Source organism: Serinus canaria, chromosome 12 (genome assembly GCF_022539315.1).
Source record: "Serinus canaria isolate serCan28SL12 chromosome 12, serCan2020, whole genome shotgun sequence".
NCBI classification, from domain to species: domain Eukaryota; kingdom Metazoa; phylum Chordata; class Aves; order Passeriformes; family Fringillidae; genus Serinus; species Serinus canaria.
Window position 1 is genome coordinate 219,575 of NC_066326.1, and position 24,410 is coordinate 243,984.

At 43.7% G+C, this 24,410-nt stretch overlaps 1 protein-coding gene across 7 annotated transcripts in view; it reads left to right on the top strand.

Annotated features, from left to right (window-relative positions):
• Positions 1–24,410, top strand: part of TMCC1 (transmembrane and coiled-coil domain family 1) — a 73,853-nt gene that overhangs the window by 17,811 nt on the left and 31,632 nt on the right. The window contains exon 1 of one of the 7 annotated variants that reach the window (XM_050979130.1): positions 12,653–12,868. The exons of the other annotated variants lie outside the window; for them this stretch is intronic. Within the exon in view, the coding sequence (XP_050835087.1) occupies positions 12,830–12,868 (39 nt within the window). The 5' untranslated portion in view covers positions 12,653–12,829. Of the gene's footprint in view, positions 1–12,652; positions 12,869–24,410 lie in introns of those variants that run through there. 7 annotated transcript variants of the gene reach the window in all.

Sequence of the window (24,410 nt, forward strand, 5' to 3'; positions counted from 1 at the left end):
TGCCCTCTCCCCTTTCCCGATCAATTTAGTTGAAGCATTCTTGGAGTCTGATGGGGGCTTTTTGTTTGCTTTTTGGAAGACTAGCTTTTTGATTAGCTAATTTTAGCTTGTTCAGGAAACTGGTTCAGAGAATCCTCTGAAAAACAGCCCTTAATAAGAAAGGGGTTTATGGAGCCTGGATATACTTTGTTTTCTCTTGGGAGGAGTCTGCCTGGAGCTGTATCTGAAGCTGTTGCCTCTTGTCGACTGTTACAACAACAGAGATGGTAATAAAGTAGTTGTGAAAAGCATGCACTCTCCCGGGCTGGTTAACTTTGCAGTTAGTCAAGCCATTGAGAGTTGTGAGAAAGAGACCTCGTAATAGCTTCAGGTTTACTTGTATATTGCCTCTCTCTTCATTGTGAGTGAACTCAGGATCTTTGTTTCAGGAGAATTTTAGGGGAAATTGTGTTTTAAATTTGTACCCAAATCCAGCAATAGAAGTTTATAAAGCAAGGTCTGGTTTGTTGATTTAAAACTGTCATCCCTTTACTTCATGTATGAGCAGGGAGATTGAACAGGTCTGAGCATATTAGGTAAATAATGTGGGAATATGGGGAAAGGCCTTTTTTCCCAGCTGTGCAGCTTGTCTGATAAAATGTTTGCCTGGATTGGTGGTTTCCAAAGCGGAATGTGGGTAGGACAGTCCACTGGAGTGTAGGAAGGAAATACTTTTTGGTTTGTTTTATCTTTATTTTCCTTTATAGTTTGTGTTTCTGTGTATGTTTTAAAATAAGCATATTGTATTAGTGGAGTAGTACATATACACAGTTTATAAATAAGCATACATGTATTGGGAGTCCGTGCTCAAACATTTTGTACTGATTGAGTGTGCAAAGTTTGGAAACCACTGGGATCACACGGCAGGAGTGACAGGAAAAATAAAGACTGTTAATCTGATAGCATTCTGCTACAGCATCTTGCAGGTGTGAGAACAAGTTTAGGAGTCACTTTTTGGGATATAAGGGCCTGTGATCAGGTGAAGCAGCCACTTTCACCCTGCAGCTGCTGTTCCTCTAGAGCAGCACGTGGTACGGGAGAGTGACTGGGCAGGGTCCCTGACCTCGTCAGGCAGTCACCCCACTGGGGAACCATCCTTGGTGCTGCTGGCTGTGCCCTTGGTGACCTGAGAGAGAGGGGCTGCATGGGTTTTTTCCCTTCCATGTTGGAGGGAGGAGAGAGGGGGACTGGAGTCTGACAGAAGAAAACAAAATAAGGGAGGAAAGGCCACCTTTGGGGACTAAACCATCGGAGACCTCTGTGATCAGTTGACCTTTGATAGAACTTAGTGAATTTCTAGCTGCTTTATAATATTAGCACAATCTTGTGGCAGACAGTAGTGATGTATACTATAGGTCTAGAGTGACACAGCCAAGGAAATACTGCTATGGAGAATGAGACATAAAATGAGAGGGAGATGGTGAGTGTCAATCCCTTGTACTGAAATCATGTGCCTGTTTTCTGTTACTACCTTTTGTCTTTTAGCAGGCAGTAGGAGAGGGAAGAAAGATGGGCGGGAGAGTTGGATTCTTTCTTTTCCTGGAAAATTTTTGCAGGTCTGGGTGGTGTACCTCATTTTCTCTCCTGAGAGCAGGTAACAGCACTATCTCGCAGTGTAGCACAAGTGGAAGAGTTATTCAGTAGTTTAGTGCCACCTTCCAAAAATGGGGATCTCTATCCCCTCATGCCTCCAAGAGACAGAAAGGTCAAGACTGCTGCAATATTACTATGCAATCCGCATAATGTTGGGAGCTGTAAAAATCACATGAACTACACTTGACTTAATTTGCTCAGGAAACACAAAGTAAAAATTGGAAAATAAAAATGTTGGTTTTTTTCACAGAGAGCAACAGAATGTTCTCTGATATTCTGTGCAAAGCACTGTGTGCGTTTGCTGTATTAACAATATCTTGCTCTTATTTTAGTCTGAGACATACTGTCTTGGCTATGGCATGTGTCTGCACATACTAGGTTTAAAGTATGTTGATGCCAGTTGAAGTTACAAATTAATGGGAGACAGCTTGCAGGTTAAATGCAGGTGCTTGCACAGCTTTAAATAATATATAGCAGCCTTTACTGAATTTTCAGTATAGAGGTGTAATGCATTTGTAAGTCAGCTCCATGTGAATTTTAAATCACTGATATGATGATTAGCAGAGCTTCTTGGTTTGTGAAATTAGTAAAGCATAATGCAGTCATTTGGTAAATCACCCTTATAACAGATGTCAGTGCTGTTTTCATTGGAGAAGCCGGCTTAACATTCAGGCTGCTGCACTGCTGGAATTTATGACTATACATTAATGAGTTGTTAAGTTGCAAAAACTAACTCTTCATTCAACAATTTGTATTGGAAAATTATTTACAGCACACTTCAAATGAGAATTAGTAAAGGGCCAGGAAAAATCTGAAATCATTAGAGCAAACGTAAAGTTTGATTTAAATTCAAACTTTAAACACTGTCTTGAAGTTATGAGGTATCTGAAGTTGTTTCACACAGTGTTACCTTAACCCTAAATTCTCCTATTTTATTTAACCTCACTGTGACTACATTACATAATGAAGCTTAAGAAATAGAAATAATTTGTTTGAAGTGTCTGGCAGATAATGCTCAGTCATCAGGGTTGAGAGTCCTCTGGCCCCCCAGGTTCTACCAAGCCTGTATGGATTGTCTCTATATCTAACTTTAACTTAACTTTTTTTGTTGTTTTGTTCTCACTTTCTCAACACTTTGCCTATTTGTCTCCTTCAGCTTTTTGTTATGTTATCTTTTAAATTAATTTTTGACCTTTTCCTTTTAATAAAGACAACAATTTTACTTCCTTGGTGTTTGCTGCTAACAGTGATGCTACACTGACTCACCTTCCCTCAGCAGGGAGTACTTCCTTCAAAATTATTTAAGAATTTCATAAATCCATCTATAATTAGAAAAAATACACTGAGCTACAGCATTGATCCATCTGTTGTGAACATATGGGCTATACAAGCTACAAGGAACAGAGAAACAACTCACAGAATGAAGAAGTTGTGATTTAATTATGACAGGAGCTACGTAACATAGGATTTGTAGAAAAGCAATATAATTCTGTTTTCTGGTTCCTGTCTTCCGTCATTGTTTGCTTTGCTGGTACCGCCCCCTGTCCTGACACAGCTTGTTCCTGTTGGTGTTGGATGTGTGCCAGCGATTCTGGGGCTCCTCTGCCCTGTCAGGTAACAGGTGTTGAACTGCACAGGGCTGTGCCCATACCTTGTCACCTGTGTCGCTGTGCTGGCACTGCTCTTGTGGCAGGAATTCCTGCTGTGCTTTCCTTTCTTTCATTATTTTTCTCCCAGTATTCGGATCTGTGACAGTTAGGAGGAATAGTGAACAATTTGTTTGCTTCACATGCTCTGTACCTGCTCACTAGCGCGTTGAAGTGAGAGGTGAAGGTCTCAGGGAGCTGCAGGCACTGCACACCCTTGTGTGCCATGCACCCTTACTGCTTTTAAGATTTGTCTGTGACTGCAAAGGTTTTGCTATGAGTAGATGAAGGAAGTCAGCAGACTTGGATTGCTGAGAAATTAGCCTTCATTTATATTTTATCAGAGCATTATTCTATGTGCTTTTGTGGGCGGCTGTGAAATTGTCAGTGCTTCTTATTGGAACGGCAGGAGCGTTAGCTGTTGCAGAACTGTTTTGTCAGGCATGGATGAGCAGGAGCCCACGTGCTTCAGTCTTGCTTACTACTGAAGCTTAAAGACCTGTTAAACACATCCGGGCTGTTTCCATGTCTTTCATGTTTTGTTGAGTCAAGCCCTGAGCGTCATCCTTCTGTGCAAGGCTGCACAGTGATTAGAGTTTATGCTTGACACTGCCTACATTAATGCTGTGTTGAGCTTGGCTAAAGCTTGTGATTTATTTTCTTGTTGGGCTGGTCCTGCTCAATGCTGTTACTTTTGCTTTTTAGTAGTAGTGCTATGTCTGAACATAGATAATTTTCCTTTGGAAAAGGAAAAAAACCCATATCAGCTTGGCCATGTCCACGAGGTAAATTGCACAAGCGCAAAAGGAAATTTTGTAATTAGATTCTGTGGTATACTAAGAAACCCAGGCCCCCATCAATGGGCCAGCTGTGGAAGGGCAGGGGTCAGAGCAGTGAATCTCTAGGAGCTGAGTTTTACAGCCAGCTCCCCAGAGTTCCCTTCTGCCTGCCTGAGTCATGTGCAGAGTACTGTGTGCAAGATATGGTATTGATATTAGTTTGTCTTGCCTCTGTTTTGTCTTGGACTGTTTAAACTTCTGAAAGCTTCTATCCCATTACCATTTTTCCACCCCTTTTTTTCCTGGTGTCTTTGTTCCAGCTATATGAACCAGATGGAAGTCATCTTTCTTCATGTCCTTCATCTTCATGTGCTGGACACCATTTTGAAATTTATACTGCATTTTTAAAAATAGCTGTAGCCAATGTGTGTCTTTCACTCTTGATTCACAGTTTCTGGCATGTGAGATGTCTTCTTAGGCCTCACGCTTCCTTTTTCAGGAGCTTCCTCTTTCCCCAGCCTGCTTATTTCACATGGCAGGGTCAGTTTCCAGCTGTCGCCTGATTAGATACACCTACACTTTCCTTTTCATGTCTATAACCCCATTACACACACACGCACACAACCTCCTCCACTAAACACTGTGCCAGAAAGCTTAGGAGGGTGATATCCTCAAAATGTTGTATTGTTAACTGAAGGGGGGTGTTGGGTTGGTTAGGTGTTGGTATTTTTTTCCCCTGCCAATGCTTTATGTGTGGATGCTGCAGAGTTTTGGAGACAGGAGTCTTTATTTATTGTCTGTTCTGCAAAGCCCCTGGGCCAAGGTTGGACCCTGGGTGCTGGGGCCAGGCTGCAGTATTACTGCATTGGCACTGGGGCTCACAGGGGCAACAGAGCTGCCTGCTCAGGCTGTTCAGAGAATTTAGAGGTTCTTTTACTGTACAACAGAAGTATACAACAATCTCTGCTTTAAGCACTGGTTTATGTGAAGAACAAGGTTAAGCCTGGAGCAGCTGTCAGAGTTTAGCAAGGGCTGTGATAGTGTCTTTCAGGTAAAGGTGGAAAACTCTGGTGGTGTTGTAACTTTGCCTCTAAATAAGTTGACCTTCTGTTAACTCATGGTTGTATGGTTCTTTAGAATAATGAGTTTTGGATGAGCCTGATTCTGTGGTGCTGAGGTCCTCCACTCTCAGCAGGAATGAAGGACATTGAGTATTTTGTAGTGTAAAGGAGAATAAATTCTTAAAAATCCTCTGCACACAAAATGTTTTTAGTTCACAGTATTGTTCCATTCTCTGTTCTCTCAATTTGTTGTTGAAATAGAAAGGCAAATGTTATCCCAAAACAACAGATCAGATTTTTCTGAATACCTCATTTATATATATTTGCATGTGTAATAATCCTGCCACATGTTTTTAGGCTTTGGATAGAAGCTGAGAAATGAGATTGTCATAGCATTGAAAGTGTAATAATTAAAATCTTACTGAGATACTTCACTTGGGCTTTTATTTCAAACAGTCTAAATATTTTTGCATAGATCTTTTCTTGTAGAGGCAACCCACTGAGCTGAGAAAATCAGGATTGTGCTTGTTTGAAAATGGCTGAGCCTGCACGGATCTCATTTGGGTCTCACATACTTACAGAGATTTTTGTGGCATAATTAATTATGTGTCAAGACCAAAACAATATTGATGTTTGAGCGATACGAAATTATTGGTACTTTGGTGAGCAGTTGTGTCCACATGAACTTTTATCCATGCCTGTGACCCACATGCAGGACCAGCACCTGGCCTTGTAGAACCTCACTGTGATTTTTACCATGGACATCTCTGTATGGTTTGCTGTCACCTGGGCATGACACCAGTGTTGGTGTTGGAGCATGGCTGTAGTGAGGTCCAGTTATTCAGTCTGGGTTCTGGACAGGGAATTGGTTTGGAATGTTTGGTGGAAGCCCTTGGCTGACACCATCTGGATTAATTTAGTACAAAGCCATTTGGTGGATTTGCAGCTTTTTGCCTCCGTAGGCCCAGACATTTTCTGGTTGCTATTTGCTTGTCTTAGGGCTGCAGGAATGATGAGAAAAAGAATTTACTGTCCTGCATTGGGATTCTCATAGAGCAGCTTTTCAAGGCTCCACTCACTTCAGTCCTACTGTATCCTGACAGAACTTCACATGTGCTCATCCGCTTGTCAATTTTGACAATAAGTTTTCATAAATATTTCAGGTTTCTTTGGGTTTTGGTTATCAACTTAAATTTGTATTCTGTTAATGTCCACATTTTAGAAAATTACTACATATACTTTGGCATAAGTTTACAGTCAGCTTGCAGCAGCATCGATATTTTTCAGATAATGTAGATCCCATGGGTATCACAAACCTACCAGCAATAAGCTTGCTTTTCTTAAATACTTACAGTGACTCCTTCCAAGTGTTCACACTGGTCTGAACACTGCATGATAACATAAACAAGACAGCAAGGTGCCATCCTTTCAGTATATGTAGATCAGTTGTGAAAGAATGAGCAGTTTCTCTCCAACTGTAAATAGTCTTAGTGGTAACTTATTTGCCAGATATTTTTTGCAAATTCTTCTGTCCTAAACACCATGCAATACATCTGGGAGAACCACCTGTGAAAAGGCAAAAGATAAGAGTTTTTTATAACATTAAAACTGTGTGGAAAGTCTGCTGTGGCTGTGAACAGTGTCCTGATCTCTAAAAGATGACTTTGGCTTTAACCCATTTCCCCAAACATCAAGCAGTCTTAGCACCATACTCTAGTGTTGGCTCTCTGTTCAGCTTACATTGGTGGTGAGCATTTGGTAATTTTATTTTTTTTTTTTTTGTAACTGATTGAAATAAAATATTTGTAGTTTTGGCTGTAAGGGACTGGAAATGCTAAGAATTATTTCACTTTCAGCATCTGCAGCTGAATAATGTTCAGCCAGCACCAACTTGCACAGTTCCTGTGAAGGGAGAACTTGTGCTCTTTTGGAGGGTGAAGTAGGGCTACCCTGACAGCCAGGTATACAAGAACCTCAACAGACAGTGTATGAGGAGCATTTCAGGACATCAGGAATTTATCTCTTTCATAAAAGTAGCCCTGTACACCCCTGGAACTGCAGATCCAGACTTCCAACATATCTGAACGGGGTTGTGTCATTGTTTCCAGGGCAGCTCTGGCTCCCAGTGGAAAAGTCAGCCCAGCATTTGTGCAGTGCAGGGTGATAGGGATGCACTGTTTGTGTCTTGCAGCAAGATGAAACGCTGGCAGATCACTGGGGTGGCTTAATTGCAAGTTGAGACAGGTTAGGAGTAGGCTGAGGGTTATTTCACAAGCTCAGAAATTAGTCTTCAGTTGCTTAATTGCCCCAGAAGCAATTTCCCTCTCTGGGAGCAGTGGCTTTGTGGGCAAAGGATACACACACACACACACACACACACACACGCGCGCGCGCGCGCGCACTCACTCACTCACTCACTCTCTCTATATGGGAAGAGCCAAGAATTTTAGTATAGCTGAAATCTGAAGGGTCTCATCATTATTGGTCCAGATCTGATTTTTTACAGAAGGAAAAATATTATTGGTGTTATACACACACTTCTTATTTTATAATCCCTGCCCTCAGTTTACACTTCCCCTTTCAGTGTTCCTCAGGTCCTACAGTAGGTGATGTTGTTCTGGGCAGGGTGGAGGCGTTATCACCTCAAGTTGTCAACAACTATTCTCCTTCACTGGGAGGTTACTTGGTTGCTTAATTATAAGGCTAAAAATGTAACCTTCTCTAGGCAGTGCTGTTAAAACTCAGTGCTGCATCCTCTGCTGACATGGTTCAGCCGTGATAGAGCAATCTCTGGAGACAAGTACGTGCTCCAGCAGGTAGCAGAGCCACTGCAGATGTGTCATCAATGTTTTTGACTGGTCTGCATCTACCACAGTAGAATACCATCCAAGATCACCCCCAAATCTCTCTCAGGACTGGGGTCAATTTCAAAAAAATAATGATTTTGAGCTGTTGGGAAAGGGGCTGCACCATCTTTATCCCCATGGTCTTTAACTGCGGGGATGTCACCAAAGTGATAAATGCTTTGTTTGCTTGTTATTCATTGTACAACACTGTCTATGATAGTTAGGGTGCTAGAATCAAATTTCATGGCAACTCAAAAACATTTTAAGTAATTTCTAATTGTTGATTTGACTGTGATATATATCTTATTTGTCATCCTTTTGCAAAGTTGTCATGAGTTCTTTCTGAAACAGTTATGTAGAAATTCTAAGTGTAATTTAGTTGGAAATTAATGTTAAAATAATAAAACCTGGGCTTTTGCTTTGCAGTGGCCCATATAGGAAGTGGACGGCAGAGAGGAGAGATGTTGAGTGGTACATGACACTCTGCCAGGGTGCTAGGATTAGGCAGGGCTGTGGCACCACTGGGTGTGTTTATCTGCCTTGTGCAGTTTGCAGATGGAAGTCCTGAATAAAAGAGCTAATCTAATCTCCCGGTACCAAATGGTGTGCAGGAAGGAAGGATATTTTACTGGGGCATGTTCAAATATTTTATGGGAATGCTGTGACTTTCCTGGTGAGAAGTGGAAATCTGCTGTACTCGAGCGGCAAATCGGTGCTGGCCAGGAACAGAAATATGGTCCCTGAAAAAACGGAAGTAATTTTTAAACAGTGCAGTGCTATACCTATGTCCCACTTTCTGTAAGTACTGAATGTGGCCAGGACAGGTGAGTCTTACACAAAGTAAGATGGCCTAACCTAAAGTAGACACAGAGGCCTGGGTCAGCAGAGTTCGGGGCTGAGAGAGGCGAAGTCGTGCTGATGGTGGCTGCAGCCTGCCAGCAGCCAAGGTGCTGCAGTGGAGGACGCAGTCTTCTTTTTCCTCTCAATCAACTTCATTTGTGAACTTGTTGAGAATTTTCTTAGGAGGACATGGCATCTTTTAAATATGTGAGTTTCTGGTGATCTTTAAATGTGAAGGGCTTTGATATACCCCAAATCTGGAAGTGTTCATGGTAAGGTTAGATGAGGCTTGGAGCAACCTGTGCTAGTGGAAGGTATCCCTGCCCTCAGCAGCGGGGTGGAAGGAGATGATCTGTGAAATGCCAGCCCAGTCAGTGACAGGAAGAGGTGCTGGGCTGTTTTGGCGGAGGTGCAGGTGTGGCGGTACTGCGGCGCTCTGCCGCAGGTGCGGCGGGTTCTGCCCGTGCCCCGGCGCTCCCGGGCGCTCGGGCCGCACAGCGGCGCTCCGGCCCGCAGGGGGCGCCGCGGGGCCACGCCGTGGAGCCGGGACTGCTCGGGGGTGTCTGATAGCGCGGGGGGGGGAAGTCACAGAGACCTACAGCAGCCCTTACCTGCTGCACGCAGAGACCTGGGGCTCGCTGTCATGAATCCAGAGCACCGAGGCGTCTTTAAGTGTTTTATTTTGAAATACATATAAAATAAGTTGAAAGGGGTTTATGCTGTGGGTTTCAAAATATTAAATTTTAATCTTCCAAACCTTCTGCAATAAGAAAATGTCTCTCCTGTTGGTTATCACAAAAGGTCCCTCTGTAAGAGGTTATCAGGAAAATGCCTTCCTGTTCATTTACATGTGTCAAGCATTGATGTAACATTCATACATACATATTTCTTCTAGCTTTTTATGGTTCTGAAAGATAATTAAAAAAAAACTGCTAAAAACTCTGTATTTGCTATACAAGTAAAAAGCTGTAGAAGATCTCCATGAGAGGGATATTAAAACAAATAATTTTCTTCTTTACTGAGCATTTTTAAAAAGAAAATTATTTACAAGATATTTTGTACCAAAGATTAATTCTAATTGTGTTTTGTGTTCTCATGAAAGGGTATCAGGCAGAGGCACTAGTTCATTATGTCAAGTTCATTTTAAATTTGAAAATAAAATTTGGTGCCTTTTACTGAAATCTTGCTTTTTTCTTCATCATGTTTCCCGAATAAAAACAGAAGAATTCACCAATTAAGCTATTGCACAGGAAATAATTGCTGTAGGAAGGTAATATTAGGAAAAAAGTGACAATAGCCCAGCAACAGGGGACTAAGGCATGTGTTCAGAGCAGGAGCCATTAATTAACTGTGAAGATCATAAGCATCATTTTGAAAATGCTGAATGTGAGGCCTTGGCTCCAGAGACAAAGGAGAATGTTGCTGCCTTCAATTCTGCTAATCTGACAGTCCCATCTCAGTCTGATGTGGATTATATCCCAGCCAAGCTGGCTCCATTCCTTATCTGTATCTCTGTGATCCAGCCTCTGAGCCACAGGAGCCTGTTGGGGAAGGGAGATCTGAGTGTCTATGGAGGAAGTTAGGCACTCTGTGTCCCAGGTGCAGGGCAGTGGCTAGTCCTCAGCACCTTGGGCACCCAGCCCAGCAGGTGGGCTGATTACCCAGAGCCATTGGTATCTGCTGTCAGGCAGTATGGAAGTGGGGAGGTTTGGGTGCAGCAGATACGGTGACCAGCTGGCTGTCCAGGCTCCAGTGTTTTACTCCAGGGCTATGGTGGACTCCCACACTGCATCACTGTCTGACTGTGTATGTGCACACACTCACACTCTCACACGCTCTCGCACTCCCACGCCATCTCACTCACTCTTACACTCTCATTCTCATCTCACACACACTTGTCCTTTTGGTCTCTGCAGTGGTAGGCACGTGAGCTTTCCCTGGTGCACAGCTGTTCAAGGTGGTGGTATGGATTTTCTGTAGTCAGAATTGAACAGTGTGCATGAGGCTTCTGAATATAGCCAAACTGCAGAACAAGAAGTACTGACCCAGTTCAGGGAGGAGGAGGAGGATGCAGCTGCTAGATGCAGAATCCCCTTAGCATCTGGTGTCTCCTCGGCCTGTACAAGGAGGTGCTTCTAGTGTCCCAGTCCTGTTAGTTTTCTGTGCTGTCAGCTGGTCATCACAAAACTGAGGCCTGGTAACTGGGTAATGTACTTTCTGTATATTCAAAAAAAAGGAGAGTGTTTTGAAAAGGAGTCAAAGTCAGGGAATACTTTCCCTATACAGAATGTATCTGCATTCAGTACCCTTGAGTTACCCCTGACTGGGCAGAATGCTATTGAATCCTGCTCTCATTTCACAGCTGGGATTCGGTGCTGAAGAATGCATCTATTGATGTTACTTTTGAATGACAGTTATAAAATAAACACCTCTGTTTAATCTTCTTATAACTATCCCTTCAAGGTCTATTTAAGGAACCACACTGGCTGTTCTCATAACCATCTGTGGCCCAACTGCAAATGTCTGTTCTATCTCTAGTGTTCAGATCACTTGATGACCTTAAAAATAGGCTAGAAACATTTTCCTTAACAAGGCAAATATTCTGGCCTAAGACACCTTCCTTTTTCTATAAGACTATGCAATCATGCATGGCAGTAATCTGTACCTAGTACCTGCCATTGGGAGGGATTTGGTATGGAGTCAATGCACAGCTGACTCCTAACAGCCAAGTACACACCATAACCACCCATACTGTGCTGTCTGGAGCCCCAGAGTTGTCCTAGCTGAAGCATGCAATGGAATCTCTTCTCACCACTGTGCCAGTACTTGGTACCCAGTGAAACTAAGGTCTGAGGAGAGTGCTAGTGAGCAGCACAGTCCTGGATAATCCAGCACTGATAGTGAGTCAGGATTTATCAGAGACATGCTCTGGCATGGGAGCTGTTCCTTATCCAGGAGTTTTGCTGATAGTTACTGAGAAACTATTTTTCTGTGTAAGACCATGTATTGGAGTGATCAAGCCATGGCCATTTCAGTGTAGTGCACAAAGGAAGCCTTTCCTATTGCATGCAGGAGGCAATTACAAAATGAGTTGGAAATAAAATCCTAATAAGTCCAAAACTAAAATGGTGGGACAGTACTACTTCAGAAATAGACCTGTTTCCAGAGATTTTGAGCTCCTCATTGTGTTTGGGGTTTTTGGTTTACCTCCTTCGTGTATGAACATCCTGGCAGCTGCCCGAGCCCATGGGTTGAGACCTGTCCCCCTCTGCACAGCATAGGCTGGCACTGTGTGTGTCCTGGCTGCTGGACTCCTGCACCCCTTGGAGCATTGCTGCAAAGTGAGGTTAGAGACCTGCAATCCCCTGTTCTGTACTGTGTCCCTCACTCACCAGTGCCGTGAGGAGGAAGAACACTTTCAGCATCCGAAAGCTACTCTTGTCGTGGCATTTGAAGAACTGTAAATGTACCTGTTTTATCACACATCTTTATTGCATATTTATGGCGGGGAGGGAGAAATACTTTCTTGAATTATTTTATAGTGATTGTAGCGGGGTCTTCTGTGCTAATTCCCGGGGCAGAGTTGACACTCCCGTGCCACAGTGTGCGAATGCAGCGGGAGCTGCGCGAGGCCCGCGTGCGGTGTGGCTCGGCGGGGGCGCTGGGACGGGCTCGCCCTCCAGGGCGGCCCCGGGGCGGGCGCAGCGCTCGCCTGAGCCCCGCGGGGCCGGGCCTTGCCGGCGGCGGGGCGGTGCCGGGGCGGTGCCGGGTGTGTCTGCACCCGCCCCCCGCAGCGGCAGGCGGGAGCGCCGCGCCCCGCGCTGCCCTGCCCTGCCCTGTCCTCTTCTTCCCTGTACGGCCCGGCCGGCCCAGCGCCGGGCTCCTCGGGGCAGCGCTGGGCCAGGACACGGTGCCGGCCCCGGCGCCCGAGGATGCGCAGCCCCCGCTGAGCGCCGCCGGCTGCCGCCCTCGCCCGCCGGGCCCCGCGCTGCCCGGCCCCGCGCTGCCCGGCCCCGCGGCGGACCATGGTGCAGCGCTTCAGCCTGCGCAGGCAGCTCTCGAAGGTGGGTGCGAGGCGCGGGTCCCCGCAGAGCCGCGCCCGGGCGAGGAGCCCCTCCGCCTTTGTTCGCGCCGGCACGGACACAAAGGCTCGGGCGGGCGGGGGTCCGCCGCGGCCGCGGATACCGCAGCGGTGCCGGCTGTGGGGGTCAGCGCAGCCTCCACGCGGTGCCTGGGGTACGCGAGAGGGGGCAGCGGAACTAACGGGTGTGCCCGAGAGGTGCCTGTGAGAGCGCTCACACGTGTGCTTTGTCCTGGGCAGAAGGTCCTTAGAGCTGTGAGCCGTCCCAGCGACATACCTGCAGGGACGGGGGAGCACGCCCTGCCCTGTGCAGGCTCAGTAACCCTCACTGGCAACACGGGGTTTCAGAACAAAGGAGCTGCCGTGTACAGGTTTTGCTGTTCATTAATTAAAAGTGTTCGAATTCGTTTCAGGAATCTGCCTTAAGAGAGAATAGTTAATCCAAGTAGTCTTGCAGATTGTCACTGAATCCAATGCACGTAGTTGCAAAAACATTTGGAAAAATCCATCCATGAATAAAAGTGAGTCTGTGTAGGACGCTGCAGGTATGAACTGTTCTCGAGCTGCCAGCACAGCCCTGTTTGTACACCATTTGTACACCATTCCCAGTGAGCAGAATTGACTCTGGACATAGAAGTTACAGTATTGGACTCTTAGAAGGCAAGCTGAACTTTCACTTTACATTTAAGTTGTTCTTCTCCATCCCTCCCACCCCCTTGTGTGTATTTGTAAAGGTTTTAAAATGCAGTCATCAGAATTCTAAAATGCTGTCATCAGCATTTAAAATGGGTCAGAATTCACATCCTGCAAACTGTCTTGAGAAAAGCTACAGCTTTGTAATCAAATAATGTGGTATCTTTCTAATTTTTCTTTTTTTTTTTTTACTACCTCCTCATCTTGATGCGGCCATTTCAGGGAAAAGTGAAACTTGCATCTTTTAAGGGTTTGCCTTTTTACGTGTCAAGCTGTGTCTGCAAGCAGTAGAAGTCTCCACAGACACTTTGTAGTTTAATCTTCCCCTCAAAAGAGACTTGATCTAGTTAGTAATGAACTTTATATCTAAGCTTTATTTATGTAGGGCAGCCAAAATAGTTAAAAACTCATTTGGATAACTCCATTTTAATCCTTGTTTTTCTCGGTGGGCAGGCTGATTTGGAAAAATGTTTTCACTCATTTTTACTATAGGAGAACTATTTTCAGTTTGTTTTTCTGGCTCTGTTATTTTTGTGTTGCCTGACACAATTGTGTCTTGCACTGCATTAGCTCTGATTGTATCAAACCTATTTTGTAAAATTGTCCAGCCCTGATATATTCTTGACTTCTCTGTTTTAATTGTAAAAGTTACACAACTCTTATAGTATGGTGAACTGAAGGAGAAAATGAAAGCTTGGTCTGTATTACCAAAACAAAAAGTGTAGTTGTGTGATCAATTGAAAGGGATTGTGTTTATCTCAGTTTGGAGGTAGGATGAGAACTGCATCTCTCTGTCTCCTCACCGTGCTTTAGATGGGACTGGGAAATCCCTGTGTATTGAAGACCTTGGCAGAGGAGAGGCAAATGGTGCTAAAACCATCTTTTGTCTGCTGGAAGGAAAGCATAGAAAATATGTATGATTTTGCTGATACCTTTATCAGCTGACATGCAATGACTGCCAGACTGTATCAAAATAAACCGTAACATTATTAGTTTATTTATTTAATAAACTTTATTTATTCTGTGAAAACCTTGGTTCTTTTATGGATGGTGACTTACACTTCAGAGTTGGCAAATCCTTTTGTAGGACGCACCTGTTCCTAGGGTGTGTCCACTTCTTGTGTGACATTGAGCATTATTATGTGGCATGCTTGTGTTATGCAGCTGCAAGGTCAAAATTTCAGTTTCTAACCACATTTAATGGTGGAGGCTTCAAATAGAATGCAAATGTGCAGATTTGAGAGCTGCAAATCTGCAGCTGAAAAATGCTGCCATCGGTGCTGATAAAACTTGAGCAGAGAAAAAGTAGGACTTCATGTAGGAAGGAGAAATATGGCCTCGTGATCCAGGCTTCAGTCTTCAAGATCTATTTTTCCACGGGGCTATTTGCACTGCATGGCTTCCATCAAATAATTTCAGTTTTCCCAGTCTCCATCTTCCTCCTGTGAATGAGGTTAATGCCTTTTTCTTATTTACATAATGGCTATCTAGTTTTAAAATACTGTTCTGGAAAGGGCTCTATAAGCACTTAACTGTATCTTAATTTATGAAATGTTTGCATGCCAAATTTGGTTTGTTCACTTTGTCATCTTCTGATTGGGTGGGAGGTCTCCATGCCTTTTTTTTTTTTTTTTTTTTGCCTTTCCTTTTTTGCCTTTCTTTTTTTCTTTTTTCATGTTTTCCCTTCCTCCTTAATTATCCAAGATGTTTTCAAAGTATTTTGGTTCCAACTGCTCTCTATCTTGTACTGTTTGGAAGTCCTTGGAGGCCCTGCAGTTACTGTCACCCAAGATCTCAAGAAGTGCAGTTGCATTTGGAGAAATCCCTCACTGTTGGGGAAATAGTACAAAACTGTATCCACACAACTTGTTACACAGTTTGAATTTGTTCAGGTGTTTTAGCTGGGTTTATGAAAGGAGAATAATGGAGACAAATTGAACTGTATTTGAGGACATTTTCCTAAGTTGTCATGCATTCCCTTTTTCAAAAGGTACTCCTTTCCTGGAAAAGATTCCAGTGAGCCAAGTAGTTAAGTTCAATTTAAAGAAAGAAAAAGCCAAAAAGAAGTAATTTTTGTGAACTGTGATTGATACTCCATTCATTTAAGCAGCACACAAAAATATTAATAATTTCAGCCAAACTCTTTTGCTCTCAAGTGCAATCTGGATTTATCAGCATCTGAACTGTCTCTGTGTTGCCACTGGTGTGTGTGGAGCTTATTTGTGGGAAAGAAACTTCAGTGTGTTATGTTGAAATAGCATGAGAACAGCTGAGCTAAAAGAAGCTCGCTTCTGTGAAGGTGACAGGGGGTGACTGACAGCACAGACTGCATTTCTCCTTGTCACTGACTCAGGTAAAAAACCTTCTTCCTGCCGTGTTGCCCCAGCTTCCTCAGGTCTCTTAGCTCTTGAGTCCCTGTGGTGTCGGGCAGATACACTCTATCCTGTTGTATCTGTTTGCTACCAAGTAATAGCTCTCACGGAGTTCTCGCTAAAACTGTCCTTAGAGAGAGATCTGGTGTAGCTTGTCTACACTTAATAGTGAGGAAAAGTTAGAAATAAGAGGAGGATTTGGAAATTTTATGCATCGACATAATTCTCATGTTTAACAGAGCAGCAGGCATGCAGTTTCCCTGTGGCTCTTCAAATTTGCCCTGCTTGTGGAACTGAAATGGCATAGTTGTACCCGTGGCTGAACAAGGCCAGTGGGGTAGTTGGATCTTATGAGACCGTCTGAGCTACAAGGACATATTTGTTACCACATTGGTAACTCAGTGGATTACCTTTAAATTTACCTTTTTCTCTTGATAGGCGTGATGCAACTTATTGCTGGGGACATCTGATAGAGGTTTGCTCACTCTCACTGCAGACTTTGTGGTGTGCTGCAATTCTGTCCCAGGCACACTTCACCATAATTCAGGTGTGTGCCCATGCTTGGGTCATGCTTGGAATGAACTTCTCCCAGTCAGTGCAAGGGCAGTTATTCAGAATTTTCCTGTTGCTTCTAAGGGAAAGGTGGCATTAGGTTGGTTTGTGTTGGCCATTTGAGCACCCTGTTATATACAAGCCAACTGGGGCATTGCGGTGTATTGCTGCTCATGTTACTTGGGTTTGAATATGTTCTTGGAGATATTTTGCATGGTGTACAGGGCAAAAGGCTTGTCTACACAAAGCTGAGAGGCAGCAATGTACAAAAAGGTCTCTAAGCATTGCTGGCTGTGCTGGTTTGGAATGAGTGACTAGAAATGCTGTGAACTTTTCTGGGTATAATGGGTTCTCAAGAAGCTTCCACTGCATCATCTTGCTCAAAGAAATGTGTGGGAAAATGTTACAGAGATACTACATTCATCTTAAGAAAGGAAAATGGGCTTCTAGTGCTCTGGTTGAACAAGTTGGAATATCAGGTTTCCTGAGGAGTTTGTTCTGTGTCAGTGTAACAGCTCCATGAATGCCATGACAGTGAGTAAGTGAAATAGACTTGAAGCATTTTTCACATTGTTAATTAACAGGGTCTGTAAAACTACATCTGCAGAGATGTTAGAGGTAGGATTTGGGAACTTCTCTTTGTGAAGAAAGCACTACTAGTAATCCAGAGAATCAGCCCTATCCACACCAGCTGGAGGTCTGGCAACTTGCATCTAATGGCTCATTGCCAAATAGACTTACAATGTATAAGGCTGTAAACACAGACTATAGGGCTATTCAGCTTACATAAATGCATCTTCCCTTGTAATAACGAAATTCTGCAGCTTATGGCAGTTTACAGAAGATCATCGTACATCAGGGATCAAAAGAAGCTTTACAAGTGTTGGCATCTTTACTCTGAATTAGTTACCTTTAGGGGTTCTTTGTAGAGATTTTGGCTTGTGTAGAATTTGCCCCTGCCCCCTCAATTCCTTGTGGCAAACCAGTTGGCTGTTTCCTCAGCCAGTATTTCTTCAGGGGCAGAGAAACGTTTGCTCTCATTTTGCAGGTCTTTCTGTTCTGGATGTGACAGTCAGTGATAAAGGTACGCATGTAAACTAGGTCCTTTCCAGAAGGGACAGAAAAGTCCTTGTGCTGGTAGAGGGCCTTGGAAGTTCAGGGGAAATGAAATAATGGTGCAAGTGGAGTTAGTTCTCAACATTTACATGATAGCCAGTTTGGATCTCCCTCTTGTGACAAAGAATGTGACAATGGCCTCCAAAATAATTCTTATCAAAGATTAATTGTGAACAGTTGTGCTTGAGCAGAGAAGAGGTTGAGGTTTCATTCACAGGATTTTGGTTGTTCAAAGATGGGATTTGCCTGTTCTTTCAGTCATATTTGCTCAGTGTTCCCAAAGTGGAGGGAGCTGACTTGCTCACCTTATAGCAACCTATTCCTATGGACAGGAAGAGTAAAGGAGCAAGATGGCTTTTTGACTTTGGGTGTTTGGTTGGTTGGTTTTGTTGTTGGGTTTGTTTGTTTGTTTGTTTTGGTTTTTCCTAACTTGAGACACATTTTGGATCTCCCTGAAATCAACTGGTATTTGAATAGGGAGGTCAGCATAGAAAACATTCCTTTCTTGAGTTCTCAACTTTGATACAATTTAAAATAGATAGGAAGAATTGCTAAGGAAGCAAGGTTCTTGTCCTTCAAAGATTTGCTGTGAAGGACAAGTATGCATGAAATAAAAAAAAATATTTGGATTTGAAATATAAGTAATAAAATATTTTAGCAGCATAAGTACTGATGTTTGAGCTTTGTGATAGGGCATTCAAAGAGCACACACTTAGCAAGAACAGAATCCAAAATCACCATAATGCAAACTGAAGTTTTGCTACAAGAGGGGTTTTGTTGAGTTTTTTTCCTGGCATGCCCTTGGTAAATGTTCCACTGCAGCAAAATATTTTCTCTGTGTTATCTGCATATTTTGTGGTCTTACTTAACTCTTGGAAGCCTGTGAATACTGAAGACATGTTTGGAAAGTCTGTAACTTGTAAAAGTCTCCATTCTAGAATCACTAACATCTCCCAAAGAAAAGGAAATGTTGGAGTGCTTCAGTTAGCACAGGATGGCCTTTGTGCAGGCACAGTTTGTTTTTGTTCGGGCATGTCTGCCTCGGAAGTGCACTGAGACCCACTGCCTACACTGTGGTGTGAGAGGTCCCAGATCCTGTTGATAGTGGACAAAAACTTACAGGGGAAAAATATATTTCTGTCATCAGAAAGAAATAATTTTAGCCTGCTGGCATTGGCAACAGGAGCAGAGAAATGAAGAGTTTCAGGCTGATGGGGAGGCAGTGTTTCTCTGGAGCCTGAACTGCAAAGCGTGTGCAATACTGGTGCAGAACTGCTGCCCAAAGGTCAGCAGTGTATGGAACTGATGGATTGGAGTGGGACTAAAGTTTCTTTTCTGCCCACCAGGAAGAATATAGGATTTTATCAGCTTGCGTGAAAAGTAAAGAGGAAGAAGAAAATACTCCTTTTCATGCCAGAAGAGAGCAAAAAAGCTAAAGATTGTGCAAAGAAGTCATTGTGCTGTTATAGATGTAAATAATTAGGTTGCAAACTGCGGGGCAAGGAGCTTTCCTTGGCCACTGAAGTTCAGTCACAGTGCACGTAGTGTGGCTGAATCTCCTGTTTTTCCAGAGCCAGATGAGGAATCCCTGGGTAGGTGTAACCCTGCAATGCCGCATGGAATACTGGCAGGACTTGGGCACCACAGAGCTCTGTGGCCTCAGTGCTACAGGTTTCTCCAAGCAAATGCCTGTAGTATGGCTGGCTAAAGAAACCAGAAAGCTCGTTGCTGCAAATTTTTGGTTTCAGAGCTCATCAGCTGTTGTTCAGCTGTTTTTCACACTGAACGAATTATAAACATTTGCTTTAAAGGGAAATCCTTCCCATGTAGGGTCTGGTTTGGAGGGGCACTTGTTCTTCTGTTACAAATGTTATCAAAACAATTGAGATATGTTGATCTTTTCTAGTTCTTCACTAACTACTTAATTTCTACATAGTCTTTGAGAGTTTTCTTATGTAAAGTACCATGAGAATGCCTTCATTCATTGTGTGGGAAAAGCTGTGGATAACTGGGAGGGACAGTAGGTCAACTTTAGCAGTTCACTGACACCCTGTGCCAGTGGGTTTATCATCCTTCTGTACTGATGGAGGCAGGAGAACAGTGAAGATTCTAAGAGGATCCTTTCACATGAGCCTAGACTTAATTATTTTGTTAGATATTTGGAAGTCAGGACTGTGCTAGGTTTCATGTTATCCTAATATTGATAAAATTTGGGAAATATGGAACTTGCTGCTACTGCTCAGAAATGCAGAGAGTGGACCTTGCTACAGGTGGCACTGGAGAGCTGCTGGAATTTAGTCAGCCAAATGTTTATTGTTTAACTGATAAATATTGAAATTGTATCCTTTCAGAATCCAGGTTAAATGTATATATTGGTGAAAACAGGGTAATGGAAGGGATAAACTTTAATGCTGTTCTGCTTTTAACTGAGAAAGTGCCTGCCCTACATACTGTGCAATCTGTGTGTGGTGCTTTGCTGCTGTTGCCCTTTGTCTGTGTGGGTTTTTGGGGTACCCATTACCTGGCCATGCTGCAGAAGTGTTCATGGGGCCGTGTTCAGGTTCATGCTGACAGCTGGATAGGGCTGGGTTGCCTAGGGCTGCATGGTCCAGCAGAGGCCAAGGAGCTTGGCTTTCCCTGCTGCTACCTAGCTCATTCCCATGGGCCCTAGCTGCTTGGGTCTGGGAAGATGATGTTCCTTTCCTGCTGGTGAGGCTGGTTAGTGAGCCTGGGGGAAGCTGGGGGGAAGAGAGACCCGAGTGCCAGTTGAGCTGCTTGTCTGCTGCTCTGTGCAGAACCTGAGAAGCTCTGACTGATGTGGCATGGAATGAGCACTGGGTGGAGTTTGTGCAGCTTTGCAGTGCCGGGGCTTTATAGCATTAGCCAGCACACACGTGCTGCCGTGCACTCAGCCTGACTGCTCAGGCTGTTCTGTAGTTGCTAGAAGTCATGCCTGAATTCTTGTCACAGTTCATCTCATGGAAAATTTTTAGTACGCTTGGACATGGCTCATCCTCCTCCTGTGATCATCCTCCTCTTACCTGCTCATGTCCTGGCCCAGCATGGCCAGGTTTGCATTTACAGTGTTTGTTACAAAATGTTTTTGTTAATTCATCCATCTGGAATATGACCTTGTATATTTTTTTTTAACTTAAAAAATTAATAGTTTTAGCAAAGTAAAGGGAAATTTAACAGTAATTAACTTCAGGTTTAGAGAGGAAAAGTGTTTAAGGTTATTAAGATGTGTTGAAGGGCAGCCTTCCAGTGCCCAAAGGGGCTCCAAGAGAACTGGAGAGGGGCGTTGGGCAAAGGAATGAAGTGACAGGACAAGGGGAAATGGCTACACACTGACAGAGAGCAGGGTTAGGTGGGAGATGGGGAAGAAATTCTTGACTGTGAGGGTGGTGAGGACCTGGCACATGTTGCCCAGAAAAGCTGCCCCTGGCAGGGGGGTGGGACTAGATGGTCTTTAATATGCAATTTAACCCAAACCATTCTGTGATTCTATGAAATGCTAAGAAGAGCTGAAACAAAAACCTTGACCCTGTGAAGTATAAACAGTTTGGGCAATAATACAGGGTTTGTGTTGTCATATAGCTGTTCAAAAATTGTACATATACTTTTTTAAAAACCTCACTGTCCATCAGCATCCGTCTGTCTAACTCTGTCCTTCTGGTCACTGAGGATTCCCGGCCTAGAGTTCTAGCTGCTTTCCCATAAGTAAACCAAATTTCTAGATTAAATTACTTTTCTGTTCCAGAAGGTAATTACCTGAGTGATTAAATTCTGTGTATGAAGAGAATGGTGTTGATGACTTTGCAGCATTTCAGCTAGAGGATTGCTGCTTAGTGTTGTAAACCTTATTGTTGTTCATTTCTTTGCTGAAAAATTATCTAACAGTATTTCTATGCCATTTTTCAGAAAGGGCAGTAAATTGCTTTAGCTACTTTGTTATGCCATGGAGAAGGAACACTTAATTACTCAAGTGGCTCAGTGGATATTTTGACTGAAACTCCATCTGCCAGTGCAGAAATTGGTTCTATTTTTAACAAATTGAGACACTTCAGCAATTATTTGGCTGAGTTGCTTATGAGGGGGTATTTTCATCCACTGCTCTGGACTGTCTTCTGGGTGAGGTTTATGTGTTGTCCTCTGTGGGTACTCTTGGTTGTCTTACAACAGCTCTTTTCAGCTAACCAATGGCAGTTGTCATTAAAAATGTGTGGGAATACTCCAGTCAGGAAACAGAAAACAACTAGGTACTTTTGGAAAAATTTTATTGCCTACTTTGAGACCAGGTTTTGGAATGGGGAGAGTTGTGGAGCAGTCAGGACAGAGAAGGCAGAACAGCGAGCACTGCCTGTCGGTACGTTCCTGCTGTGTTTGTGTGTGATTCCCTCTGTGAGATCAATGCCAGGGATTGCACTGCTGGAAAAGAGAAGTGGTGCTTTTGGTGAAATTTGCTATGTAACTCCTACTGTACTCTTTAGCTGCCAAACATTAGTTCCAGTGAGCTGGGTTAGTGAAACATGCTCTACTGGAACTTTTCACTTACCTTGGGTGATGTTACTGAAAGCTCAGGGAATGGCTCTGGCAGCAGCTGTAAGCAGGACAGTGACACAGAGCTGGGTCGGCTGGAAAGGTGCTGCTTGGGGGGAAGGAGCAGCAATGGGCCAAGGAAGACGCTGCCTTTGCCATTTGTTTCTAAGATATTGATTAGAAGGAATGGAAGCTAATAGCCATAGCAACAAATTTCACTCTTGCCCCACTCTTGTGTGTTAGTTAGTTTGGGTTATGTCCACGGCACTGCCAGGCAGCCACAAAGCCTTTTAGAGCAGCCCGTGCAGAGGGCGTTTATGTGCACAGGGAGCTGTCGTTGGTGCAGGTGGGGTTTTGGCAGCGTGCTGTCCTGGTGGGCAGTCAGTGACTGGTGTCCCAGCCAGGCTGGGGGTGGTCTGGCAGGACTCTGCAGCTGTGAATGCTGTTTAATGGTGATCTGGGGAGGTGACCCAATCTGTGTGGCCTTGTTGTGACCCAGGTGTGACCTTACTGTCCATCTGAGTGGTCATCAAGACCAGATATTAGGCAGGCCTGTGTGGTGAGTTGAAACTAAGAATGAATGAATATGTCTTGGGATCAGTGCATTATTACAGTAAACCTTAGAAATGTACCAACCTGAGTTCAACTGGAGCCTCCTGAAATAATTTTTACCAATTTTTTTAGAACATGCTTAGAGTTAACCTAGACTGAGACAGGTGAAAATTTTAAATTTTAGTGAAGAAAAAAAAAGGAAAAGTGGTAGTCACAAGAAAGGACTTGTCTTCCAAATATTCAGCAGAGTAAAAGCTTAAAACAGTGTGAAAGGAAGAAATAATATGATAATTCTGATGCATTGTAGGGTTATCAGCAAGCTGTCCACTATGGTGACTTCTGCAAAGGTTCACACTCCAAGTATGGATTTAGAGCATGTGAGTCCTGGAACTACCTGTGCTTTTGCTGAGCAAGAAGATAGGAGAGGGTTCCCTTTAAAAACTGGTAATAGTTACTGATCAGCTGATAGGGACTGCTGTCAGAACAAAAGGTATGCTCACTACCTAAACTGGAAGTGCATTTGTTTCCCCAAACTGTAAGCACAAGTGAGGTAGCAGTTAAATCAGAAAACCAGCCATATTTTGGCTTTTGAGGGAGGGCAGAAGGAGGAGTACAAGATTTGTCCTTTTTAAAACCATCTCTTCTTGTTACCAGTTTTTTTAAGTATTTCTGCAGTTCTTGCACCTTTTTCATTGTCCTGTCTTTAAAGAAGGCCTTTGCAGATGTTTCTGTTTTGCAGTGCTGCTGGGTGGATTTAGGACTCAGCAGTGGGAGTGGTTGGTAGATTGGTGTTGGGGGGTGCATCCAGGTGGGCCACCCTTGGGACAGCATGTGACAGAGCAGACTGCCTCTGAAACAGCGTTCTCATAATCAGGGTAGATTGGTACTAAGCAGATAGTTCTTACAGATTCAGAAAGTATACTCATGTAGCTTATCCATGTTTGTGACCTAGGAACCATGAGGGAAATGCAGCAGAGTGACCCTTAGACTTGGGTTTCACCTCTGCATTTCTTACATGACCACGGTAGAGCCAGTCAGGCTGATTAGTAATTAACAGAACATAATCTGTGTGAAAATATGCTCAGTGAATAAATTCACATGTCTTTAACTTTCTCTTTGAGGCTATATCTGTTATGAGTAGATGGTGAACACATTGTCTACCTGCAAGGCAGTACGCTGTGAGAGGACAACCTCTCACTTCTTTCCCAGAAGAATACATTGTTTAGACCATCACCAGACGGTTCTTAAAACATACAGGGTCTGTTTGCTGTGCTTACTAGAGGCATGAAATATAAGCCTCATCTTACAGTGTTTTCCCTGGATCTTGCCTGGGATCTGTTCAGCACCTTGTGCTTTGTGGTTCTGCATGTGGTTTCCTCCTGTTCCCCAGGAGAGCCTCGAGTCTGTCCTGTTGGAGGCATGGAGCAGGTGCAGTGTGTTTTTTAGCTCTTTCCAGTCTGATGGCTCTTTTTGTTTTTCTCTGGTTCCTGACTGGTACAGGGCACCTACTGCAGGATACCAGCCAGCTGACAGGTGTTCATCTATCTCACACAGGACTGCACAGTGCACAAGGTGTCTGTGCCCTCTTCAGCAGGGCATGGGTTCGATTTGTCTGCAGTTGCCTCTATAACCTGTAACAGGAGCCTCAACAATTTCCTCTGGCAGGTTGCAGAGGAAGAGATCTTGAGGCTGCACCTAGGC